This window comes from Phaethon aethereus (assembly GCF_964289735.1).
Source record: "Phaethon aethereus genome assembly, chromosome: 1".
NCBI lineage: Eukaryota > Metazoa > Chordata > Aves > Phaethontiformes > Phaethontidae > Phaethon > Phaethon aethereus.
Window position 1 is genome coordinate 3,868,830 of NC_138575.1, and position 19,910 is coordinate 3,888,739.

At 40.6% G+C, this 19,910-nt stretch overlaps 1 protein-coding gene across 1 annotated transcript in view; it reads right to left on the reverse strand.

Annotated features, from left to right (window-relative positions):
- The window catches only part of MKLN1 (muskelin 1), a gene marked incomplete at its 5' end in the record, with an annotated part of 98,030 nt that extends 78,371 nt beyond the window's left edge, over positions 1-19,659 (reverse strand). Inside the window, 2 exons of the mRNA XM_082007597.1 lie at positions 5,505-5,574; positions 19,568-19,659. Coding sequence (XP_081863723.1) covers positions 5,505-5,574; positions 19,568-19,659 — 162 coding nt within the window. The remainder of the gene's footprint in view (positions 1-5,504; positions 5,575-19,567) is intronic.
- Between the last annotated feature and the right edge of the window lie 251 nt (positions 19,660-19,910).

Below are 19,910 nucleotides of genomic sequence, written 5' to 3' on the forward strand. Positions count from 1 at the left end.
AGAAAACAGATTTACTAAAAGCAGAGAAAAGGAAGGGATGAGCAAACGGATGGTCCTGTAATAAGCAAGGCAGTACTTGATACACGGCACAGCCCACTGCCAAAATTCCCATGCGGAACGACAGTACACAGCACCGTCTAAGAACTCCTCCTACACCATATCTTCCCTGCAGATTTCTCCCAAAGCTGCAAAAGTGAAGCTAACGCTATCAGCATCAGTAACTGCAATTCCTAATCTTGCTGGAATCACAAACCTAATGCTTGGGTCATGAAGACATACTTTCTCAAGTATTATGCAAGACCTGCAAGAGCTTGGCACAAGCTTCATCCTGCATTATTCAATTCTTACCCTAAATTAAGGGAGAGAAGTCCAGGACTGCGGTTAAATCCTTTATCTTGGCATACATGCCCAGAAGGGAGCAAGGCATGGCAATTACTCCACATGGCTAGCAGTGATTTCTTAAACCTACAGACAGGGAAGGAACTCTGCAGCCCTCCGTTTCCACACATCCCATCACCTGCTGAGTCAGGCGGACATTAGCTTTTTGTGCTTGTATTTTCTGTAAAGACAGACTTTTTGTGAATTTATCTGCTGACTGAAACCAAAGGCAGGTTTGCTTTAAAGCCTGTGGGCAAATACCTGTACCTATGTATGCATTTTTGTCATTTTTTTTTTTTTTTTTAAATACATACACACACATATATACAGACACACACACAGATGTGCTGCTTCTTTTTATGTACAAATACACACTGCTGCCACTGTGGGTACAGGCTACAAATCTCACTGATGTCGAAAAAATATATTGCCGCAAGAGCTGCAGCCACATGGATATTTTTAGACTGCTACCAGGATTTTAGATGCGACAGACTATTCTTTATAGCTTTGAAAGATGTGATAAAAGTATACGTAAGATCAAGTGATTTATTAAACCTGGAGAGAACAAGTCTGTGAGATTTTAGAAAAATACATATACCAAGATATTTTACACTTTTCCATTCTATTGCTATAAGCAACATCAAGTATGTTTAATGTCCAAATATTCATGAAGTATTCCAAAAATCCAAATTATAAACCAGTGTTTGTTCATTAGAGGTGTGGCACACAGACACTAATTGGAATAACTCTGCAAAAGCCTCAGACTAATTGTTAAGCCTCAAATTACAACACTTACAAAAAAGATTTTACAAAACATAAGAAGAGTAAAACTTCTGCTTTATGATTAAACACATTTCTATGCGAAGACGCACAAAGAGCAGAGTAAGTCATATATGGCACTTCAGCACCTCAACAGCTTGTTACTGTACACCCAAAAAAGCAAATCCAGTCCTGTCACACTAGGAGTTGCAGCAAAATTCCAAACTTTTTTGAAGCTCTGGTCTGTGCTACCATTTGATGACAACCATATGCATGCCTCTGAATCACACAACTGAGTGCAAATTTTATTAATGTGCTTTAAATTAGTTCCTGATACAATCTACACAGCAGGATGGGAATCAAGAGAGGAAAACTGGTCTTCTCAGATGCAAAGCTGAAACCAATTGTTTGGACAGTGCCACTAACATTATACATATGCTCTTTAACTGTTCAAAATTTACATCTCTACACCAAATATGCTGAAACAGATTCCAAACCGCACTATGTAAGGTGCCTGTGCAATTAGAGTCACACTGTATTTTATTAATTTCTTTCTCTTTAACCACTTCTGCTCAAACATTTTTTTATTAGGGAGTAATGAAACTTGTATTGCATGAGAAAATAAAAACACAAAATAGCAAGGATACTCGATAAGGGCTGCCCATGCCCACTATAGAAACCTACCCATTGCTTCTGCAATTAAGCTTGTGGCTAAATGAAAACCTATCCTTTTGTTCTACACATTATTAATCAAGCCACTCAGGGGAATTTAACGTTCTCCTGCATGTAGTTTTCCCAGTGAGACCACTGCTGGAGCCATCAGGATGAGCATTTATGACAGGGCCGTGGTCTTCAGCATTACCAGCCTTATTGCTTCACGCTTCCTATGTAAGCCTAGAACTAGTTTAAAAATAGAATGATCAACCCTCTTCTGCCTGAATAGGTTACTACACAACAGGTTTGTTATTGAATATATAATTTCTGGGTCACTATTTCAAAACTCAAGATATCTAGCTTAATAAACAGAAAAACAGCTGTGATATGTATTTCCTTTCACTGGCACTCATTTATAACCAACTGGTGGCTTTCACAGCCACAAGAATTATTTAACTCCACCATACCCATGAAGCTAGGAAAACTCTTTATTATATATAGTCACGGGGCAGCATTTCAAGTGTCTAGACTTCCACTTTCATTTTCTTTCCCTTTTCAAGAAGGTTTAATACGAACCCTGGCACATTTACTGCAAAGCATGGAACTTTGTTGAGCTTTCAGATTTTTACCTACATTCTTCTGATTCATGCTCATCCCAGCAAGCAGAATGCTCTGAAAGAAAATGTGCCTGGAGAAGATTTTTGTCTCCACCAGGAAGAAAAGGGAGTAATTGAATGTTTAGGGACTCGCTCCTATTTCTACCAGCACAGCACCACCACATTGGCAGAAAATTACTAAACCCTTACATTAAGGTGAGACATTCTGATGAGACAAACACTAGCGATTAGGGCTGCAGCTTATTAAAATATCTGATGGCACATTCCAGTGAGCATGACTGACATCAGTCCTTGTGTTGTGTCTTAGCCCTAATTTCAGCTAATTGGAAGAAGTTGGAAACAAGGAAAGCTTTATTTTACTGAGTTTTAGTTCGCTTCCTGTCCCAGACTATTACGGCCGCCCACGCAGTTTAACAAGTGCGTCACTGCAAAAGCGACCAATTTTTCAATGAAGTGATGCCAACACACAAGCCATAAAATGCTTTGCAACTTGATTTTTCCATAGGATACATGATGTTTATTTTGGGGATTGAAAGTTATGTGTACGTATCATCATTTTTTGGAATATGAAATTCCCAACCTCTAACACAATGAGCTGCTGTTCATTCCCCTCTACCTCTCCCCACCACACTTCTCAGTCAAAATAGCGGATGACTGAATTAGGTTTTCCAAGCTAAGAATCTGCCTTAAGAACTTTGGCCATTTGCAAGAACTAGGAAGCAGAAAACCTGCATAAAAGTTTTACCCGCATTAAAATGTGGCAGTCTTTCAATGGGCAAGGTGCAAGAATTAGCTATTTTGAGCAAAATGCAACCAAATCTGAAGTTCTTTTGTCAAGAATGAGACAACAAAACTTGGAACTGTTTCTCTCTGTATACACAGAAGTAACAAACACTGCAGTCTTTGCACACAGGCTGCTTCTGCAAATCTTAATTCCCTGTTCCCTCCTTCCAGTTATTTTTCAACAGAGAAGTTACACTGTAAAAAATGCTTTACATGAATAATTAAACACGCAGGTTAGAAGCATGAGAATTAGCTAAAGTACATATTAGAGACACCTCAAATATATCATCTCTCTCACTTAGTGCTCAGGATCAGGATATGCTTGCTGAATACATGAGCAACTACGCAGTATTTTATATTGTCACTACTGGATACAGAGGTTCAAGTAAGAGGAATCCAGCAGGATGGTCTTTGCTGCTTTGGCAGCCAGGTTTCCTGTTGTTTTTGTCTTTAAACAGAAGTAAAATTTAAATAAATTAAAACTCAAATACTGTCTTGCCAATCTCAGTTGCCACTACGAAGACTAGCTTTTTGCAAGTTAGATCAAAGGACCTCAAATCCGGATGCCTCAGACACCTGTAGACATAGGTGTGTGCTATCTAGAGAGATATATACATGATAATGTTAATTCATTTTTCTCCTATGAAAAGTTTTTTTTAAATGACTTGCTTATCATGTGGGGCAGTTCTCCAGGGTTAGGTTCAATAGTTCTACAACAGCATCTTCATTCAGGCCATGATCAATACACATAAAATTGTTGGAAGACATCTCTTGAACAAGCTCCTGCGCCTTGTACAGAAGTCTACCACTCTAATTATTCTCTGCTTTATCTACATGCCTGAATATAACCTGTATCACTGCTTGTCAGCTTTAAGCATCGGTTGGGAATATTCTAAAGCATCCAGTTACAAGAGATGTATTGCCATTCCAGAATAAGGTTTTTAAAAGCACAAAATATGAGATGACTCAGAAAATGAAAGAGCAACTTTTAGCAACAACTAAGAGCACCTCAGGTGAAAAACCCAGTCCAAAGTTACACCACTAACCAACCTTGCCTTGTGAACAAGAGAACCCTAAAAAACCCACGGGTTTCCTGCATGAAAGGAAGTAAAGGATGGCACAGACTAGAATACAATACATGCTCAATACCTGTTATCCTGCAATCAATAGTTCCTAGATAGACTGAAACTGCTTCAGGCTAGGGATGAAATTCCTACTCTGTTTATCAAAATATACATATATATATATGCTAAAAAAACAAATTAAAAGAGCAATAGATGCACAGAGGCATCAAGAGGATCAAAACTATTAGTCTTCACAAGCAGGTTTATGAAACATGTTAATGGATTAAACACAACCGTCTTCGCTCTCCTCCTAAAAAAAAACAAACACTTTTACAGACAACAACAGCATAGAACACTTCGTCATGAAGACAAGATGAAAGTTCTTCAGCTAGATGAAATGACCTGCTGCTGTAGGGAACTGCCAGCCTAGACTATAGATTTTTAACACACCTCCAAAGCAAAGTAGCAAGATTTACCTAGACAAAAATTCTGTATTACTTAATTCATAAGGAACACTTGGATTAAATAAGTAGATAAGCAGAAGAACTTTGCATGAGCGAGACACTGCGCAACACTCTGCTGTGCATCAGTGTTTTAAACAAAACAATTTAAAACAATCAGCCTAAGAGAGATAGAAGCTGATCAAACAGTACCAGAGTAATGAGGTATGGATCTAGCATAAAGAGAAGTATAACACATTTATTGGAGAAAAAAAATTAAGTAAAAGGATAAGCATATTTTTTCTGGATAATCTAACAATCTAATTAATAGTCAAAAAGCAAATTAGATGCCAAAAATCAATACAAATCTTATTTTAATAAGGTGCTTAACCAGCAGAAGAGGTGACATTCACGTCTCTCTAAACAGAGTCTACATTTCTAAATGCGATATTAGGAGAAACAAATACAAGCTCCCTAGAGCTAGGATTCAAGACCAGCAATCTACAACAGTTTCCAATAGTGCTGACAAAGGGGGACCTGCACGCCTCATTAGCAGCTTAATCTAACCATAAGGCTAGATTATTTCCAGTACAACCACGACTGTCAAGGAAGAAATGCAAAACGTCCCCCACAAAAAAGCATTTCTTGAAAGATCATAAATAAATTGCTGGAAATGTAAATACCTAATGTACCAACAACCCACACTTTACTGAGAGAAGGTAGCCCATAAAGGCTGTCAATATAAATCGTAGCAACCTACATTTAAAATAAAAACTCAGCTATACAGTTGCAGAGATTCAGACGCTTACCTGGGGAGGATAATTGCTTTCTGAAGACCATCTTGAGGACTGATCATTTGGCTTATCCACCAATATATTCCTAAAAAAATAAGAAGCCAGAAGTAATTTAAATAACAGACACGTATTTTACATCTCCAATAAGATCGGTAACATTCTCATGCAACTACCTAAATCACTAGACAGAGAGTAAGGTTCTCCCCCTCTTATATTAAAGATTTTCTACATCGCTATTTTACAGGACCCATCAAAGTACGTCTCCAAGCCCTGTGGTTGTGAAATGGAGCTCCAAGTTGCGAAATAAAAAAAAAAAAATTCCAAATTGTGAAATAAATGTGAAACAGATGAATTTACGTAGGCCCAAGTCTGCAACAAAGTGGAAAAAACGGTCTCATTCACCTCAACGGGGTAAGAACTTTTCAATAAGGTTAAAATGATGAGCAGTAAAACGGTTAGCAAGCCAAAAACTGTCCTTTACTAGACAGGCAATACTGGAATGAAGAGAGTGAGCTGCTAACCTACTTAAGCTTCCTTGGAGTGTGGAAGATGACCAGCTAACTTATGCCAAATTTTAAGAAGTCTTTTTCATATGAGCTACAAGCCTGGAACAACACACAAGACAGCAGAAGTTCAACTCTTCAACCAGCAAAATTACCTCTAAGTTGCTTTCTTACAGTTCGGAATAGTACAGCATTTAAGGAATTTACAGAAATTCAGAATAGGTTTTTTGGCTAAAATGAAACCAAGTCATCGTAAGTCTTATGAGGGATCTGCCCTCCCCCCTCATAACCACATGGTATAGCTCACCTCCCAGATTAAACTGAACACTAAAAAAAAATATCCCTAAAATACATATAATTATTGGCAAGGTAACGACGCACCACCTCCTGGGCACCACCTCCTCGGCACCACCTCCTCCTACCACATCCAACTAACAAACTCACCAGCTCGTAAAACTTATGTAAAAAGAAGGAAGCAGTCATCAAAAGGGTTATGCCATCCCCATCTGCTGTGTAGGAGGAAAAGAACACAAGCATCTGGATTACTACAAAGGACTGGAGGAAAAAGCACTCATACAAAAGCTCAGAAGGGAAAGGGGTTAAGTCAGAGCCTGAGCATTAACAGACAGAGGAATTAGCTGGCTCCTTCCACACCGGGCAGACCAAAATCACCACACTAGCAACCGTATCCAAGCAATCCCGCACCATGACAAGGGAGACAGCAAGGAGCTAGACCAGGGTGGCCCCTTAACATACAGAATAACGTAGAGAGTTGACCTAGTGGCTGTCCATCCGCGGGCTTCACAACAGACATGTCATGATTTTCGCACGGCACAGGAAGGTCACTCAGGTTCCCATCATCGCGTGGCACTCACTAACACAGAAGTGCCAGTGCCGGCCCAGGCCTGCAGCTGGTTTATTCACGCATCCCCAATGGGGAAAATGCTTTTGTTCAGCATTCGGACACGCTCTACCCTCCTGCTCTCATCCCAACAAAATAGGAAACATCAAGCCATTGGTCTGCATAATTAAACATCCAACCAAGTACATCTAGTTTGCAGCGCGGACTCAGCTCCAAGAGAAAACCTAGCCCCCATCTTTACTTCCAACAGGGACAAAATGAACCAAACAAAGCAAATGGGAAAATTTGGGAACTGATGAGACACAGATTTCTAATAAAAGTTGCCAGTCTCAAAGCTAAATCACCACTAGAAACCAAAACATGCTTGTTTCGAGAAGAATCATACCTGCAGTGTCCTATAACACGCTACAGGCAAGGCAAAAGGGTATTTATGAATTTTTTAATACCTTTTAATATCTGGAGAGAGGAAAAATGGCTAAACTTGAAGCAGATGTGTATCTTATACTAGATACTAAATGGACATGAAGGCAGATAAAACCAGATAACACCGTACAGCTTTTCTCTTTATGGAACATTATCCCAGCATGCAAGAAGACAATTTACCCTACGGAATAAATTTTATTTACGATGCTATTACAGTTGTTTAAACATTAAACGATAAGCCCTTCATACGTTGAGCAACATTTTGCAGGAATTGGCACTGTTACGTGGTCAGATAATGCCCTGCTGGAAAGAGGCATTTTATAATTGGGCAGAACCCAAAGATCGTATTTTTAGAAGTAGATTTATTTGCTTCTCCAGGTCAAAGATCAGTTTGCCACAACCAAAGAGGACCTCAATAAGTACAGCTAGACAAGACAAAAATCCTTCTGCAGAGACAGAGAAAAGGGACAAGCAGCTCACACAAAATGAAGGCTAAAAAGAAACTTAAAAGACAAAAATAGCAGTGTCAATGGAGTTATAAAGATGTTTAAAAATACATGGGTTATTAATTTATTCAGATTAAACAAATATTGAAGACAGACATCCATATGTACAAAGTCAATTTCCTAAACCATAATGGTTTAGGAAAATTTATGGGCTTGGAGGAATTCAAGCATTCCAGCAGTCCGGAGACAGCAAGAAATAAACAAATGCATATCCTAATGACAGACACCTTTTACCACGTAAAGCCCTTTTTCTGGACATCACAAAACTCTTACACAGTACCTGGAGGCAGGCTTTTCAGATATGACACCTAGATTAAAATCTGAGAAACTTTAGAAGCAAAAATTCCATTAACTTGATGACTTTCTATGTAATTTTCACAAGGCATTTAAAAAAGGTATTTGTAAGCCCTTGAGCTACCACAAGTACCGAATATTTTTACGCAAGCTTTTCCTGTGAAAAAAAGTAACCCATTAATGTGGTTTGAGATAATTCATACTCATAAACTGTAGATACAAGATCTAGTCTAGCATAAGTCTACAACACTGCCAAGAGGGACCATTCCACCCACTCGCGCTTGATCCTCCGCCTCCCTACACCAGCAGCTATAATAAAGATTAGCATAAATAACTTCTTTAGTCAGATCAGTTCTCCAATTCAGCTTACTACTAGTGCCCGCAAAAAAAAAAAAGAAAAAAAGATGAGCAGCTGGATCCGGATGAGGGGTTCATACTGGAGTGAACTCCCAATACCGCTCTTCCACTGGCAAGTAACAACTAACAAAATCAGAATTTTTTTTTTTTTAAATGGTACCTCTGCTATTTTGTGGGCACTCCTACCACACACTACAAGCTAAGGAGAAGTAGCTACTTTTTTACATCAGAACCAATAACATGTCCAAAGGCAGTACTGGTGCACCTTAAATTCCTAATCTAGCTTCCTTCGTGGCTATGAGCATCTAAGCCTTTATTGCAAGCGTTCCCATCGCTAAGTAAGAGAAGTGGATCATTCTGGCTGCTTTGCGTAGAAAGTCCTCTTGGCAAAACACAGCGGAAGTTTCTTTTTATTACCCATGCAGACACTGGTCTTGCAACTGCTTGAAGTAGATAATTTTTCCTTTACCAACCCAGAAACCGTCACATCCGTTTTACCAACTGCTGGCTAATGTCTGCTGGAATTAGAGATGTCCTCATGCTTGGTATTACCAGAGGACTTCTCTGCGCAAAAACCTCTCTGGTTTCAGGCACAACAATCACTAAGGGAGAGGTTTTTCTTTGGTTCGGGGGGGAATAAGATGACTTTGCAGAATAAACTGCCAATTTAGTTTAAGGCTGCTATAATTTGCATCTAACCTAAATATTTTCATGAAGCTGCTATTAAAGAAATCCATGACTTTAGGAACAAGTCCTTAAGAATAAACAAATCCAAAACACTAGCTTTGCTTGGCACATTCCAACTGCTCTCCAGAAAGCAGCTGTGTAGGAAAGGGCACACGCATCTCCAAAGAGAACTTGGAACTCAGACACCGCTCTCCTAGAAAACCACTGAGGTACCATGCCATTAAACTGCAAAAAGCATTTGGAGTGCTACAAAAACAGTCTGACTGCAAAAGGATGAAGTGCTTTCTTCGGGGTTGTCCATGTGATGATTTCTTCATTTTTTCCTACAACCATCCCAAAACAGACTATCAAGGATACAGCCACTAGAATACATGGACTAAACTTTCCACTAAGTCCACTTTACAGAAGACTGTAAGACGTGGTGGGCCAACTATTCCAAACATGTGGAACCATCACAGCAGCCAGTCCAAAGCATCAATGGAGAAACTCTTGCCCAGCCTAGACACTAGGATTTACAGACAGCCTTAACCAAGAAAAACGATGACACCACCACACCATCAAAAAGCCCAAAACCCTATTCCATGAATCTGGAAAGAACTAGAGAAATTTTTCTCCTGCACCTCCCAGAAATTCAGTGTAGCTAATGCTGATTTCAAACCATCGGACTGTGATATTTAAAAAACTCTAAGTACCTATAGCTCTCCCCCAAAGCAGTTAAAAAAAAGCGCTTTTTAGATTTTGTTACGAAGTTTCTCTCCTTTCTATTGGAAAAGCCCTCTGCTTAACATGGACAAGATGACATGACATTTTCTTGGTTGAAACATAGTAAAACATGCACAATTATTATGCAGTATGCAGATGCATTCAGGAAACGAGGTTTTTCATGTTTGGGTGTTGGGTTTTGGTTTTGGACATGGACCTATTGGAGTGGGGCCAGAGGAGGCCACCTAAATGCTCACAGGGATGGAACAGCTCTGCTGCGAGGACAGGCTGAGAGAGTTGGGGGTGTTCAGCCTGGAGAAGGCTCCATGGAGACCTTCAAGGGGGCTTGTAAGAAAGATGGAGAAAGGCTTTTTACTAAGGCCTGCAGTGACAGGACAAGGGGTAACAGTTTTAAACTGAAAAAGGATAGACTTAGATTGAAAGTAAGGAAGAAATTTTTGACCATGAGGGTGGTGAAACACTGGCACGGGTTGCCCAGAGCAATGGTAGATGCCCCATCCCTGGAAGCATTCCAGGTCAGGTTGGATGGGGCTCTGAGCATCCTCATCTGATTGAAGATGTCCTTGCTTATTGCAGGGGGTTGGACTAGATGATCTTTAAAGGTTCCTTCCAACCCAAATCATTCTAATATTCTATGATACTTGTCAGATCACAGCTGACTATACTGGACAACAAAATAGGTATCACTTAGCTCTGGTCTAGAAATAATTCCATTAAAACCAGTTTCTCAATTATTTCTTTCAATGAACAGTTTGCTTCTTTCTTTAAGCTGCCTCTTATCACTGCCAGCCCAATGATATGCAAAGCCCTTTACTAAAAAACAAACTGCTCCTTAAACACAAAATGACACTGTTGCAGACATTTCCAGTAATGCAAGTTAGGAAGTACTCCTTTTCACTCCCCCCCACCTAGTGAAGACTTCTTTAAACAAGATATTTTTGATTCATCAGTGCTTCCTCCTGACAGGCCAGGAATTAAATGTTACCAGTAGTGACTAAAACTGCAGCAGTATAATGAATTCCCAGCAATTTATCAGAGCCTGGTAAATAACTTCTATTCCAGTGACACTCAACAACCCTAAATCAGGGATTAAACTTTTGACTGTATCACAACAGTGAGCAACCCAAACCCTCAGCGGCAAGAGCTCCCAGCTCCAGGTTGGTAGTATCATTATTAGCACAGCAGAAAACCAAATTGGAAAAAAATAAACTTAGGCCTATTCATGTATGTTGGTAACCACAATAACTTCACACATCACAGATGATTAACAGCCTAACTGTCCCAATGTTTACAGATTATAGTTTAGATGCAGTTTAACTGGTAAGGGATGCTGAACCTTTAAACTTAAAAATTATCACGGTTTGTTCTCTCCCCACACTAGCTTTGGTTTTAAATGTAAGAATTATTAGATCACTGAAACAACAGACCTTTTCCATGTACTTCAAGTTACTCTCTTTTCAAAAAGTAGATAAACTTAAAATGCTGATGAAATCAGCAATTTTAAAGATTGCTTCACCTGATCATCTTAGTGAACTGGTATTACGGAATGTAAGATTATCTGGATCCTTTTCTTTTGCCCATTTCTTTTCATACTCAGTGTTCATTCCTACATGCCTAAGCCACAAGGGTATTTGAAATCCAGCCTTTCCAAATGATCCACAAAGTACTAACTCATGCAGCGTGGCATGCATGCGACCTAGCCTGAGCAAGGTTCCAGGAGGTCCCCTGAACAAAAATAAATCCCTGGCTTGATAAAAAGACCACAAATAGGATGAATTCTACCCTTCAATACTCAAGGAAAAAGACAAAGATACTAGATTCTTCAGCTCACTGGATTTCTAGCCAATAAATAAAATGTTGTAGTAAAACTTGCCAGAATTTAAGACATCACCAGACATGGCAACTTTATAACAAAGTTCAGTTTTCATTAAAAAAAAAAAAATCTCACTTCTTGCTGGGAAAATAGTTTAGGCAGCATGTGAACACAGAGGATGTCTACTGCCAGCAATCACCAGAAACACCACTAAACTTAGATTTCCCAAATCTTCCAAAATACTGGTGGTGTAGTGCACTTCAGTACCGCATCGCTCTCACTTTCATTTCCCAAAAGCATTTTCTTGGAAAGGGACAGAACCTTTACAAGAAGATTAGAGGAAAGCAATCTCTAGCACAAATCTATGTAAATCCCCCATGCTGTATTTTGGAAGCATTACAAAGTTGGTGGAGTATTTTTGTTTTACTAAGGCACATACAGAAAAATTTTATGAAGGCCACAAAGGAGATTTAGGTCTTCCATGATTTCACAGCACTGCAACAACGTTTTTACACGCCACATATTAGTAATACGTGCCCTCAGAGGAATCCACAAAAACAGACTAAGTGATTACATGTAAAGATATACATTCCTAATGTAAGCCATAAACACATCTTTTATACTCAGCACTGTAACTTCACACTTAGTAAAAAAGTTAATCCAAAAAACTGATGCCTGTGAAAGAATTTGAAGCAGACTACGTTCAACAAAACAGACTGAAGCCCCCTCATGCCCAAACTAACATCAGGTACAGAGCTTTTTCACCAAAACTCTACAGAAAATGCTTCCTGGTTTGAGGTGGGACCACCATCACTGTATTAGCTTTCCTTTCAAAACTAAGGCTCTCTCACTAACAACACAACTCTATTCAGGAAATCCAGAAGACAAAATATTGACCTGGGAAAATAAAGAAATATTAGCCTGTTGCTAAGTGCTGGTTATTTGGGGAATTGTGCTACAAATCAGAAACATTTGCCTCAAGAGATACATTAGGGAATAATTCCTTATTTCGGAGCAATATAAATAACGCCTGCTAAAGGGTACACCAGTTCCCAAGTCAACATTACTTTCACATTTGACAGTTTCCAAACCTTGTACCAGAAAGCAGATTTTTTAGGCGACAAAATGTAAAAATTTACAATAGCACGCCATCATGAAAGAGCAGGGTGGGAACTCATTCAGCGATCCCTTACTCAGAGGTCAGTTTACCTAATCCAAATTTTTTTCTTCCAATTTAACACTGTGTTAAGAGCACCTCTTTACTAACATAACTTTCAAATGTAGAATAGGCTAGCAAATTAGTATTTAAATAGTTACCTTAAAAGCCAAATGCTGCTTAGAGTATGTACCTACAGAAAAGCACTCACGAAAAATACAGGTAATGTCCTAAGCAGAGTTTCAGTGTTTTTCAGGCACCTTCCCAGAGCTCAAGAGTGACATTAAGAACCCAGCAGTCAGTCTGGGGAGAAAAGGCAGAGAGGACTGAGGAAAACACCACCAAATTCAAAACGACCAGTGCGCAATTTTTCTCCATTATCAAGATCATGTCATTTTCCAGGAACTGCAGAACACACCAGCAGAGGAGGAGCAAGTGCTATTAACCAGTTTGCTTTTGCAGTTTAAATTCAGACATGCAGGCTGCTATGCTCAACTTAAATATATGGCTGTGCTCCTTGATTTAAATTGATCCAGGAAATAACTTCTCAAAGATTATGCATACTGAGTTTCAAGTAATGACTAAAATAGCAACTACCTAGGGTAACAAACCACTCTACATCTTCAGCACCCCTTCCTCCCCTTCCAGTAACTAGTATATTATTGAATTCAGACCCAGCTGCACTTACAGTTCACTATTCCTACAAAATTCCACAGGCCGTAGTCAAAAAAGCAAAGCTACATTTGGTTTTAAAGGTTTATATTAACATACTATTAAAGCACTGGATTGTTTTGGAAGTTTGGAACATGGTGACCTCCAGATAACCAACTGAATCAATGCTGCACACACCACTTAACCTCAACAGAAAAATCTTGATCACATCATAAAATCAATGGTGGTGATAAACGTAACAGTGCATTTTAACAGTGATCTGCTAAAAAGATGAGCGTGCAGAATAAGAAACTATATTCTTTGCCATGTTAAAAAAAAAAAAGAATCAAGCAGACTATACATGTTTTCTCAGCAATAACAGTTATCCCAAGGAAAACGTGCTCTGTTTGAAATAGTGTTTAAGTCTTTAAGCAAGTAATTAGTAATCAGGAGCTAGAAAACCTTTATTAAGCCTGCAGGATATAAAGCCACATACAGAACAAATGATTCATAATCTGATGATGTTAACACCTCCTATGAAAATTTTACATTCTTAACATTCCCAAAAAATGCCATGCCAGAAAAGGTTGAACACCGAAGTAATACAAGTTCTGCCAGGTTAGTCACAGCAGGGAACCAGAGCAATTAGCATTTCACCTCCATCCTTCTGCCAGTGAATAAAAGTCTGTCTAATCTCCTAAATAATGGCTATATTTTAACTGGAGCTTAAAGAAATTTCTTCTTATAGTACAGCATTTGTGCTTTTACCTGGGAAGCAAGAGCTATCAGACTTCTGATGCCAATGTAAGGAATGAACAACTTTGTAATTTTGTGATTTTTTCACTCCCTCCATCTCGCTGACCTTTTTCTTTCTCACCACTTCACCTATCAGACACTAAAGAAGCACCTAATACAGATATATTCAATCTACAAAAATATTTTGCTTTTTAAGTACTCAATTTCAGCTTTCAAACAAAAATCCAAGGCTACAAAAGTGATGTAGGCAAGGGGGAAAATGTCTGTCAGAACATCAGGTTGTCTAGAAACATCCAGAAAAATGCACACATACAAGTCGGAAAAAACTACTGGACACTGAAAAGGACGAGAAGCAGAACTGAGAACATTTCTATGCACAGAGTTCACTAGAATCAGTGATGGGAACAGAGTCAGTCAGTTCATTTCGTTAGTCAGCGTTTACATTCCCAGCTCATTTTAGTAAATGTTAGAAGTATCGATCAATATTGCAAAGACATGATGAGCATGTAATTACAGAGAGCCAGCAGGTATGCCTGTTCATCTTCCCATATCTAAAGGCAAAGCAGTTTGAAGGAAAGTGAATTTGCTATATTAAAATATTCAAGTGAAGCTATAAAAGCTGACAATTTAAGTGAAAAAAATTACATTTGTGCTTCTATGTGCAAAAAAAAAAAAAACCCACACCAAAAAAAACCCACAAACCCTGAGAATCACATTTCACTAGCCACAAATACGTGTTTTTTCCTATTCCAGAAATCTCAGAGAACAAGGTAGCTGGAATTCAGCTATTTTGTTTTGGGTTTTTCTCTTTACATCCTTCTAGACTTGACCCCAAAAAGTTTATTACACATGTTCTCAGTACCTTCTCACTAATGCTTTGCAATACCTTAGATTGGAAAGGACAGGAGAGTTTCAGAGGAAACACAATACAGCAGTAGATGTTTGGTTAGACTGGGCAGGAACTTACTGTTCATCCTCAACTGAAAAGAAAAAAATTTGCATTCTTACTTTGGAACTCTATTAGTCACTCATATTTTACTATCAAAGTATCATTCACTTAGTTTACATCCCCTGTTTTGATGGAAATAAAGAAAATGAGCAAAAATGCACAAAATTATTTTAAGTGTATTGTAACAAATCAGCTGCATCTTCCTCTGTTCCAGTATGCTTTCTAGGAAAGAGACAACAGAGCCGTCCAGTCTTCAGCATTTGCCATAGTACCACCTAAGGTGTCAAACCATAAAAGACTGGAATTACCAGAATAACTGAAGTCCACAGTGAAATAGATAAAAATATGTTACAATGAGAAAGTGACTACCAATTAGGAGGAGGCTGCTAATGGAATTTCATTATCAGCTAAGAAACCAATCTTATTTTATATTTTTAATGACCTTAACAACAAGAAATAATTTAACACAATACCAATAAAAATCCTAACATCAAACCTTGGAAATACGCCGATCTTCCTCTACAGAGATACCATACATGAACACCTGAATGGCTCTGAAGATCTGAGCAATATAAAAGGTATGAAACTTCCTCAAAAGGTACATGACTAGTATAACAAAGTAAAAAGCTCTTGTTAACCTCTGAAGTGGGATTTCAGCCATATAAAACAGTGACAGAAGGACCTGAGTGCATTAGCCAACTACAAGATATCATCAGTCACGAGTCTGATGCAACCACTAGAAACCATGGACCTAGGATACAGTAATTTAGCATTTGGCAATAGGAAAGGGTACATGACTGCCATCATACAGAGCACAATACTTGACCTCTTATTCACCTTAGCAGACAGTTTAACTGGAGCAGGTACAAAAACAGGCTATTAAAAATATCAGGATATGAAGTGCTTCCCAGAATGCAGAGCAATAGCTTTTGGTTCTGTTCCTTACCAAAAAAAAGTTTGAACAAGGGTTACATTACCTTCTATAAATTTTTTACTCCCTCCTTGTCCAAAAAAAAGAAGTGACTGAGCTCATCACTTTCTGCAGAAGGCCAGAGCAGAGAGGGGAATAAAGTCCAGGACTCTCTCCCTCAGCATATGTCAAAAGACAGCAGTACTTATTAGAGTAGCTAGTGTGAAGTGACTGGTGGTGGTGGGGAAATCCCTAGGCCAGTCCCTCATGAGACATCAGGGAGCACCTCCCACGTGGCTCCATTCCTTCAGGGAGGAACCGCGGAGAGGCAAGGAAGGGATCCGATGAAGGAGTCTCAGGCGACATGCTGGGTTGAACATTTTCCAAGTTGAACAAGCTGAAGCCTCTCAACACACTGTTGCCTCTGCACAGGCAGTGTCTCTGGAAATGCCAGATGTTTCAAGAACAAATTTCCTCTGGATCAATTTTCTTCCCAAAGGCACAACCTCCCCTACAACGCAGACTGAACTAGACACTATTGCTAGACTAACTCTTTCACTTCTGCCCACAGAGTTTTTAAAGTAAATATCCAAGTCAGTCTTCCTGCTGGTACCTACAAACCAACAGAGGACAACTCCAACAGTTTGAAAAACAGTAGAACTATTCTTTGGCAGACTCGAGAAGGACAATCTACGTTTATTCTTTGGAAAGGTCTTTGCAAACATGTGGGTATTGGCAGCACTGGTAAAACAGCCAGAAATTGGATCCAACACTAACTAATCCCCTAGCACCACCACCAAACACAAGGAAGACGCTGGCATTCACCAGAAGAAACTTCTCTGCCACTGAAAGAAAACTAGTATTTTTCAATAGAGTATTGATCCTAAACTAGAACATGACCAGAAAGGTCTTTGAAAAACACTTTTTTTTTTTAATTAAAAAGAACAGTTATCAGATGATTTTGGTGTTCTGAAAAGTTTCAGTATCGGTTCAGCATCACAGAAGCAGATGTAATCCAAGTTACTAGGCATCTAATACCTTACCTGGACAGCAGTGATGAAAGTTTTACATTTCATAGCTTTGTTTTACATTTAGAACCATACAACTACTTAAGAAGTGTGTTAAAACCATACCTAGCTGACACAAAACATAGGTAATCTGCTCTGTTCCTCTTCCATAAGCACTTTTCTTGCAATACCATAGCTCCCAATGACAGGCAGCATTATTTAATGAAGTAGATTATTCCTACATACATTATGGCAGCATCCCTCTTCTACTTCAAGGTTAAGGTGGTTTTTTTCCTAGTTACGCTAGCAAACTTACTTAAACTACAGTATAACCAGAATTCCCAATATCAGTCCAGGAAAGCATCATTCTCTTCCACATCTAAGACAACTTTCAGCTCTAACTGCATGTTCATCCCTCAGTACGTTACGTTCCTGTCCCAGCAATTTTAAAGTTTTCCATGTTCTATCCATCCCCAAAAACCCGCTCTCCCATATGTTTCTTTATAAATTTTCTCCTTTCAAGAATCTAATCTTAAATCACAGGTCAAAGCCTCTTCTTTCCATTTCAGATAGCATTTAAGTTCTCTCCCAGAACATGGCAATCCAAAGTTAGCAGACAGCAAGTAAAAACCAAAACTTTCACACAAGACAGCACACAAGCACCAGGACCAGCATCCCTCAGACCAAGGTCAGCATGCCGGAGAATGACTCCACCTCCAGGGTTATTTAGCACTGCTTAAGGGCCGTTAAAATTTTTTTTACTGATAAGCATGTTTAAACAACATCTTAAAAAACAGACAAATGCAAGGTCACATTTGGAAAACACCAGCCCTACTATAGGAAAGGGAATTGTATCACGGAAGGCAATGACATTAAGGATTTAGGGCAGCACTGCAGATACCACATAAACATTAATTCCTGACAGGAGTCTGTAGCAAAAAGGACTAATGGGAGCCTTGGGAAGGAATATTAAGGAGAAAGACGGTATTATCTTTCTCTATCAGTGAGATCAGTGATGGATTGTCACCCTTCTATTCAGGGACCAACACTCTAATACGACGTTGAAAGCCAGAAATGCTGGTAGAACTAACTACCAACATGATCACAGACCTGAAAGAAACACCTCAAAGCCAAGTCATTTTAACAAGAACGGTAAAGGGATTACTCAGTTATCACAAAAGATTACCAGAAAATAAGCCAGTTCTTCTTAGTATCCAGCAAAGCAAATGTACGGAAAGACACAACAACTAGCAGTTTAGTGAGAAAAACTTTTTTTTTTTAAGATTCACTTCATTTTGGAAAGTGGAGATAATTCATGACATGAACAATTAACAAATAAGGCAACCCTGTTACTTGTTGATAGTGAGCGACTTAAAGATACTTCAGTCAAAGGTTATTAAGTTCAGCACAATCAATGATTAGACAAGACTCTACAGCCTGCAATGACTAAGGTGTCCGAGCGCTGTATTCATAACGGTCCTCCTGGCCTCCAACATTGAAACTAACTTATCAAAAAGGTGTACTGAAAACAGCACACCCAGATCACATTACAGTCGCTCCAAATTTTACTTTCAGTAACTAGAAGGATTTAACAGGCCATAGGTGGGCTGCCATGCAGCCAAGCCTCCCATTCAGGATGGGTTCACATTAGTTCGGTGTCGCAAACTGATGACTGTAAAGTACAGCTTCAGCCTTCTTTTGCCAAACCCCAAATTCCTAAAAGCAGAAAACGAAGGCAGCAGATGACCCCCTTCCCCCACAACCAGGCACAACAGGGACCCCAGTGAGCCTCCAGCGTTTCAGAGGTCAGGGGCAGGAGAGGAAGCCCGGCTGCCAAAAAACACACTGCCCACAGGCACCTGACATACCCAGACCTGCAGGGCGGGGGAGGTTTACTTACCCTTCTCCCCAGTTAACCTGATGACCAGTCTCTCCCCTACACGGTGCCCATTTTTCCCCCAAATCTGGGGTCAGCTTCTCCTCTTTACATGCAATCCCTCCTTACCCACACGTGATGGTCACCCCCCCCCACAACCCCCTCAACTCCCTCCCACACACAACCCCCGAAACCCCGCTGACCACCCCCTCCCACACACACAGCCCCCCAAATCCTGCTGTACAGCCCCCCCACACACACACACAGAGCCGCCCAAGCCTGCTGACCACCCCCTCCCACACACACAGCCCCCCCGAAATCTTGCTGTACAGCCCTCCCACACCCTGCTGACCACCTCCTTCCCCCCACATACAGCTATCCCCGGCGCCTGCCGGCCAGGCCTCCCCCCACCAGCCCCTCACCAGCCAGGGGCTCAGGCCAGCCGGGGCCGCCCCGGTTACCCCCCGCCCGCAGCAGCCGCCACGGCAGCGCCGCCCGCCGCGGCCTCCCCGCGCAGGCCCCGGCAAGGGCCCGGCGCGGGCCCGGTAGCCCTCCGCGGCGCAGGACGGCCCGCAGCCGAGATCGGGGCCAAGGCCGGGACTCACTCGGGCAGGTAGGTGGAGGAGAAGCTGCTCCAGCGGTGCAGGGTGTAGCCCAACACCCGACTCTCGGGGCCCGCTGGCCCCGCCGCCGCCATCTTGTTGTCAGCAGCGGCAGCCGCGGCCCCGGCAGCGACCGCGGGGGGCGGAGCCGCGTTTTTAAAGGGGCCGCGCCGGTGGGGGGGTGGCGGGGGGTCTGCGTGGGAGCCCGGGCCGTGGGGCTCCAGTGGAGCTTAGTGAGTGACACGTCCTGGAGCTGGGGGAGAAGAGGTGCGCCATGGGGCTGCTTTGGGCTGTGAGGCTCGGGGAGATATCTGGGGGCTGAGGTGGCTGTGGGGCTCAAGGGAAA